At 56.7% G+C, this 7,664-nt stretch overlaps 1 protein-coding gene across 2 annotated transcripts in view; it reads left to right on the top strand.

Moving 5' to 3' along the window:
- Positions 1 to 7,664, top strand: part of ERICH1 (glutamate rich 1) — a 39,569-nt gene that overhangs the window by 29,249 nt on the left and 2,656 nt on the right. For both annotated transcript variants that reach the window (XM_077771623.1, XM_077771627.1), the window contains exons 4-5: positions 3,223 to 3,756; positions 5,882 to 6,076. In XM_077771623.1, the coding sequence (XP_077627749.1) occupies positions 3,223 to 3,756; positions 5,882 to 6,076 (729 nt within the window). The remainder of the gene's footprint in view (positions 1 to 3,222; positions 3,757 to 5,881; positions 6,077 to 7,664) is intronic.

Genomic DNA, 7,664 nt, shown 5'->3' with positions numbered 1-7,664 from the left:
GGGGCTGTGTGCCCCTGCCCTGCGCCAGGGCAGGCCTGCACGTGCGGCGTGCGCGCATCGACTCTGGACGTGGCGCGCCTTCCATGATATGCGATTGTCGTTTGTCGGCTGTGCCTCAGCAGACCTGGAACAGAATGAAAACAAAACAGAGCTTGGGGTCATCAGACCTCTTCTCCTTCTGCGCCTTCCTCCCCTCGGCCCTTCCTCCCACCTCCATCCGTCCTCCCCGAAGCCCAGGTCACTGTGCGTGGGAATCACTCACGGGTCCCATGTGCGAGTCCGTGTTGTGCCGTCGCTGTGTTTGGGGCAGTGCAAGGGTCCTGAGACGAAGACACAGAGACACAGAGAGAGAAGGAGACACAGAATCTGAAGCAGCTCCAGGCTCCGAGCTGTCAGCACAGAGCCCGACGCGGGGCTTGAACCCCTGAACCACAAGATCATGACCTGAGCCGAAGTCGGACACTTAACCTACTGAGCCGTCCAGGCACCCTGTTAACGGCGTATCCCTGGAGTCTGTTAGTAATGCTTTGTGCAGGGTTATGGGAGGGACCGCCCACACCCGCCTCTGTCCGAAGGTCCCCGTCAGGGTCTGGAGTGAGGACAGTGTCACTGCCTGTGCTTTGGAAACGTCTGTGTACGCTGGGGGTCCCTTTTCTCCTTATGTGCTTACTAGGTGAACCCACCTAGACCTGAAGTGCTTTTGTGGGATTATGTTTAACTAAAGTTAGATTTTTTAAACAGAGAGAGAAAATTCTGTTTCTTCACGTGTCCATGTTGGTAAATTATGCTTTTCTGAGGATTCTCCATTTCATAAAGTTGTTAGTTGCATAGCCTCGTTCGCTCGTTAGCGGTGCAGGTACACCCTCACTGACCCCTCCCTGCCCTTCTCACCCAGACTTGCCAGCTGGGCTGTGCGTTGTGCTCTCTATCTTCTGCTCATCTGGGTGTTTCTTCTACATTTGTGGTGTTTAATTTGCTGTTTTTCTAGCTTCTTCAGGTGTTTACATCATCGGTTTATAGCTCTCTTTTTTCCTGATACACTCAAGAGTATAAATTCCCATTTAAGTAGAATTTACTGGCATCCTATATATCTTGAAATGTTATAATCTCATCAAATTTAAAATGAGTTATTTTTTTTGTGTGTGTGACAAAAACAGTATCTACTCGTTGCCCTAAAGTTGGAAATCGGGAAAGTACGGCAGGAAAAACCAGCCCATGCTCGCACCTCCCAAGGTAGCACCGTTCACGTTCTGGGTGTGGACTCACAGTATTGTGATGTGCCTACTTTTCCTTTTTAAAAGTGTGTGCACACATTACACACCTGTGTGTGTGTAAAGTGTGATGTACTGATCATTTCACAGCTTCTTCGTTCCTATTTCATACTGTTAACACGGGACCACGGGCACGCGTGTGCTCAGCACCCAGAATGAGAACTAAGCCACCAGGTACACATGTGGCTTCACCAAGACCCGAGGGAATCAGTGACAAGCTCTGGGCGCAGCACAGCGGACGGTGAGGGTGCCCCTAATGCCCTGCCCTGCGGCCCCCCAGGCAGCACTCCTTTGAGACCATAAGACGATAAAACACAGAATGGGTTACTTTTCTCCAGATTAATGAAGGGCAAGCACGCATATTTTGAATAGACAACTGTGAGGAGAATGTTAGTTAGTTAATTAGTTAGTTCATTCAACTGGACCTGGGAAATAAAAATATGAAAAAAAAACAAAACAACAACAACAAACAAGGAATTCCATAAGCAGCGTTTACATCAAACAGAATAGAAAAATACCGTGTTCGGTTACTCCCTGGTGATAGAGGAGAGAAAACACACACTGATCACGGGACTGGGCGGCCGTCTTGTGTCATGATTTCACAGGGAGTGACTTTGGCTCCATGCCAAGCTCAAGGTCACACTGGATTTAGCAGGTGTGGCCATCGTGTATCTCAAGAGAAAGAAGAGAAACTGTCATTCAGAATTTAGCATTTTTTTCTCCCATCTCCAGAACACGGCATCCAGTCTCACAATGGCACAAAGCTGGCAGGGCGGGGCATCTGTGTCACCTGAGAGAGAGGGGGCTCACGCTCACCTGAGCAGACGCTTTCAGGGAGCAGCGCTCTGCGGCCGCCCGGCCGAGAAGCGGGTTGCAGGCTGCGCAGTGGACCCCAGTGTCCGGAGCGCCACAGGGAGTGGCTGCACTGTTGGGGTGCCCACGGTGCCACCACCTGCCGGTTCGTATCCCTCGTGTCGTCAGAGGGCTGCCGGGAGCCCCGCGCTGGGTCACGTAGGAAAGCCACCTGAGGCATCACCACATGGAGCACGAATTAGACATTTTCTGCCCAAGCTCAGAGGGCAGAAAGGAAGCCCTGAGTAGAAAGTGGAGAAAGAGATTTGTATTCAGTATACTAATCGTGCTATGGTTACAGCAGACTTCAGCACAGTAAAGTTGGCTCTTGTGCCCGGTGTCTCGCCAGCTTCACACACAGCGTCACTTCCCACCGTAATCTGTTGTGGGCGGTGCGGTGCTGCTCGGACAGATCTGACGAGAACTTGCTGAAAATGAGACTCTCTGGCCAGCGTTGCGGTCCCGGGTCTGCTGAGGCAAGGTCTGCAGGGTCCTTGGCTGGCCGCGACGCGGTCGGTGTGCACTTGTGGGCTCCACGTATCCAGGATTTCCAGGGTCACGATTTCCGCTCAGTGGCCGTGTCCGCCATCGGGGCGCTTCCAGACAGAGACCCAGTTGTTAGCGCTCTCCTCACCGCCAGCCCATTTCTGCAGACCAAGGGCCCAAACTTGCTGATTCCCACGGGCAAGTGCCATTATCTATTGTTTATTCTCACGTCTGGTGAACTCTTAGAAGGCACCAAAGTAAACTTAAAAAATAGTAAAAAGAATTAATGTTTTTGTCCCAAGGCCACAATACTGAAACTTTACTCCCAACCTCACCATTTGTCATAATTGTAGCAACGGTCAGTGTGCGTGTGTCTGCATCTATATAGGACCCTTCTAGAAGGGCACTCAGCTGTTCATTTATTTAACGGTAAGTCCCAGGTTCCTTGATCACGTAATTAGTTGAGATAAAGGTGGGAATCACTGAAGTAAATATTTTAAATTCTTTTTCTACTGAATTTGCAAGATTCTAAGGGAAAACTTATTTATGCTAATCTGTTTGTTACTGTTCCATTGTACAGAAAGTGGTTGCATTTGAATCTTTGTTTTTGTAGATCAGGATCCTCACAATCAACCAAAGAGAAGAAGAGCTAGGAAGCATAAATCAAAGAAAAATTTTAAAAATCCCACTAATATTCATGGAGAACAAGAAGAATTAGAGAAACAGCAGAGTCTTTTGCAAGAAAAATTGCAACCACAGCGCACAGATGGTCCCACAATCAGCAAAAATAAAAAAAGGAAACTGAAAAAGAAACAGCAAATTAAAAGGAAGAAAGCAGCCGGCTTGCTCACAAAGGCTTCTGGCGTCAGCTTCCTGTACCAGCCTGAGCAGAGCGGCGGCGAGCAGGACACCGAGCACGAAAGTGATGCGGAGGGCTGTGTGGACGCCGTTCGGCAGCGTGGCGCGGACGCCCGCGCGGAGGGCTGTGTGGACGCCGTTCGGCAGCGTGGCGCGGACGCCCGCGCGGAGGACAGCGGTGAGGAAAACCGTGAAGACAACAGTGAGGAAGATGTTACAAGTACCAATGAAAAGGCAGCTGGGATCCTAAGTTTTCTAAAATCAACACAAGAAATTTACTTTTATGACGGTATGTTTTTTACTGTTCTTTTGAGTAATGGCATCCACTTATTGGGAAAAGCAAACAAATACAGTACAAAATTTCAATGTTTAAAATACAAAACTTATTAAGATATTCAGTAGTCAAAATAAATCGTGAGTTTTGAGGCAAAAATGAGAACATTTAAGTTCCCTCCCCAGAGCTGGAGCGTGGCCTCGTCCGCGCGAGGCAAAGGGCACAGCCCCCGGCAGGGCTGAGGCCGCGCCGGCCCGAGTCCCCGAACGAGTCCCCGAACGGCCGGCTGCAGGGCGGGGGGCGCTCTCGGCGCTGCTTCCGAAGAGAAGGCGAGTCCCGCCCGCCCCCCTCGGCCGGCAGGGAGGCCGCGGGGGGCCGGCTCCTCTGGGGCCGCTTGGCTGATTCGGGATTCTCGGCGAGCAGCTCTGAGCAGCGACCTGTTGCTCTAGGGGGTGAAGGGCCAGAGCAGCTTTGTTCTCGCGGGAGGCGATTCCTTGGCAGGAGCTTTGGGGGTTACCGACCTCGGGACCAGGAAGGGGCAGGTGCGGGCGCAGAGCCGCCGCGTGCACGCCCGGGACAGAGCACTCAGCGTGGACCGTTCCCACCCTGGGTCGGCCCGGGGGTGGATGGCGCGCCCCGTGGCGGAGAACCAGTGCCGCGCGCGGGGCGGAGGGAGACTGGCTGTGCGCCGATCCGGGAGGCCGGGGACTGACTGACACAGCGCGGAAGGGCCGTTGTCCCCAGACCCGCGTGACCGTGTCCACGTGAGCACGTCTCTCAGCACTTTGTGTTCACAGGCTGAACACATGCTTCACAAACGTCCAAGTGACGCTCACGGGACGACGGGACACGGCGCAGGGCAGGAGGCTGTGGAGCTGTCCGCCTGGGACAGTCCCGTGTGCAGGACGGCGTGCGGCGGGCAGCCGGCCCTGCCACGGAGCCGGGGCACAGGGCGTGCGCCAGGTTCTGGGGACAAGCACCTCAGGGGACAGGTCCTAGAGGACATGGCAGCACGCGAGGGCCGAGGCAGCATTCCGCAGCCACCCTTTCCTCCAGGCAGTCTGCCGGGTCTGCACGTAGGGTCTGCTGAGAAAGGGGAGGAGGAGGACCACGAGCTCTGTTGGTCTCAGAATCTTCCAGACTCCACGCCGAGGGGAGCGAGGAGCAAAGACGTCTTGGCAGTTTTGAGGTGCTGACGAGAGTGACCGGGGCTGGCCGCTGGAGCGCCAGGGCCACAGGCTTGGAGCAGCGGTGGGCAGGGCAGGGGACGGGAGCCCAGGCCAGAACACGAGAGGCAAGCGGGGCGCGTCCACAGCTGTGGAGGACATTGATGTTACCAGCAGGGAATACAAAGGGCTTGATTAAGGTGCTCACAAAAATAGGGGGAGATGGAGAAAAACAGTGAGGAATTAGAGAATTTCACCAGATAATCTCAGTCTGTTAGGATAAGCACACGGAAATTCCGAGGAACAGAATAACTGAAGTCAAGAACTTCGCGCTGGGTGTAAACAGCAGCTTGGGTTCAGCACGAGAGAAGTAGTGGTGGAAGCGGGCCGGGGGCGTCCGGAAGGGGGGAGGGCAGACAGGAGCGCACAGGCGCTGTACCCAGGACAAGGGACAGTGTGGTTGGAGTCCAGGCCAGGGCACGGGGCTCGTGTCCAGGTGTGACAGTCAAGAGCCCTTCAACGTGTGTCGAGTCGTCGACTCAAAGCTGTGTGAATTGAAGCAGGATTCAGGTGGAGACAGCACGCCCAAAGCACGGTGCGCTCAGACTGTGAAAATCAGTGACCGCGAGAAAGGACCCCCAGGGGCGGTGGGGTCTGACACATGGGGGGCCTTTGCTCTCGGGCCCTCGGCCACTTTGCAGAGCTCGGCCGTGTCCCCGTGGCCCAGCTGCGTGTCTGGAAGGTGTTGCGGGAGATCCGTGCGCAGGGACGCCGGCCCCCTCTGCCCTTCAGCGAGTCGCTCGCTTACGGGTCAGTGCTCTGCTCTGATGCTGGCTCCGGCCCAGCGCATCCCCGGCGGCTCGCTCTAAGTAGAACCGCGTTACGCTTGGAGCTTTCGTAGGAGGCGAGAGCTTGCCTTCCGTCCGCAAGAATAAACGGAAGATGTGTTTCTAAGCGGTCCTGGCTCTGTTTAGGTCTCTGCAGGGATGCGGGCTCGGCGCTCCTCCGGCAAGCCGCCCAGGGGCTTTTCCAGCATCTCGACAGTCGCGGCCTGGCCCCCTCAGATGCGCTCCTGCTGGATCACATGAAACGGCTCTTACTCCTGCAAGACACAGAAGGACTGAAGCGAGCCCTCGAAACGTTCCCGGAACGCTGCACGCTGCCGCCCGGTAGGTACTGAGCACGCAGCCGCCGCGCCGGCGCCCACACTCGCGTCCACAGACCCACGCTCCCCCAGGGCAGTGAAGACTCAGAAACTAGGGGGCCGCACGAGCCGCTGGGAGAACAGAGGAGCGTGCTTCTCGTGTCCCTGCTGGCTGTAAAACTCATGCACACGTCAGGGGCGCCTGGGGGCGCGGTCGGCTCAGCCTCGACTCTTGGCTTCGGCTCAGGTCATGGTCTCACAGTTCCGGAGTTCGAGCCCCGCGCTGGGCTCTGTGCTGACAGGGCAGAGCCTGCTTGGCATCTGTCTCTCTCTGCCCCTCCCTCACTCAAAAATAAATCAATAAATTTAAAAACTAATACTAATAATTGGCATGACAGATGCAGAAAAGCCCGTACAGTCTGATTTTCCAGATCGGTGAGCTGTGAACCGGTGTTTCCTGGGCCCGTGTACCGTCAGATAAAATTGCCCCTTCCTTTCTTCCTGCCCCCAACCCCCACTCATTTCCGGAAGGTAAATTTTCCTGCCCCCTGAGCACCTTGAAGAAAGGTGGATTCGGGGGGTTTCTCCTGAGCACTCACGCGACCTCGGGTGCCCGCTCCACAGCAGCTGTCAGGTGACTTCTTGTTAGTAGCTGGAAATGGGCTGCGTGGAGACGCTAGGCCACACGCGCGTGCAGACCCTGAACCTCAGACAACCGGGGTGCTTTCCGGAACGCACCCCTCCCCCCCACCCCGCACACCCCGAACAGGCGCTGGGGACACGTGTTGCGTGGAATGAAGGCGAGGGGCCCTGCCGACTTCTCTGAGGGATCGTCGAAGTAGCCGTAATGCCGGTCCCACCCAGGCGCTCGGCCGCAGCCCCAGAGCCCAGACGTCCCATCAGGGGAAAGGACAGCGCCCGAGGCAGGGAGGCGCCGCTGCGGTCGGGGGAGTGGTGGGGACCGCGAGCTCATCGTCGCGTCCGGGAGCTCCGTCACCGAGCCGGGTCCAGGAGGAGCTGGCTGCTGGAGCTCCTCTTCGCTCCTGTCTGCACTCAGACACCCGCCTGGGCTCCATGTCCCCACGGGGGGCCGAAGCCGAGGTGAGGACGTGGACACGCCGTGTACGCGGTGGGCAGCAGCCGGCAGAGAAGGAGGGACCTTCTTGCGGCCGGGGACAAATGTGCGGCGATGGAGTGTGTCGGGTGCTGGGTGTGGACAGGCAGGATGGAGGGCCTCCTGGCGGTGGTGTCGGCCCCAGTGCAGAGTGGAGCCAAGGCATGAGCAAGACCCCAGCTGTCAGGTTGAGTCCGGAGTGAAGCATCAGGGGCAGGAGGCCGGGGCTTTGCTCATTCTCTGGCTGAAAGAGGCCGTCGGACGGGTGGTGGGTTCGGGTCGGCTGTGCAGTGAGAGCCCACGGCATCGCCGGCCAACCGGATGTGGGGCCTGCGTCCCTGGAGGAGCCTGGTGACCGGGCGTGAGCTGTGACGCTTGGGGGGAGGCAGGGGCACGTGCTGGCCGGACACCCAGGCTGGGGGCTTGGGTGGGGCCCCTCGCAGAGCAGAAGGGTGGAGGCTGGAGACCCAGCAGGGGCCGCGGCAGGGGGAGGCGGGGG

This window comes from Crocuta crocuta, unplaced genomic scaffold (genome assembly GCF_008692635.1).
Source record: "Crocuta crocuta isolate KB4526 unplaced genomic scaffold, BGI_CrCroc_1.0 scaffold111, whole genome shotgun sequence".
Classification (NCBI taxonomy): Eukaryota; Metazoa; Chordata; class Mammalia; order Carnivora; family Hyaenidae; genus Crocuta; species Crocuta crocuta.
The sequence above is the reverse complement of the archived record's forward strand: the minus strand, read 5'-3'. Positions and strand labels throughout refer to the sequence as shown.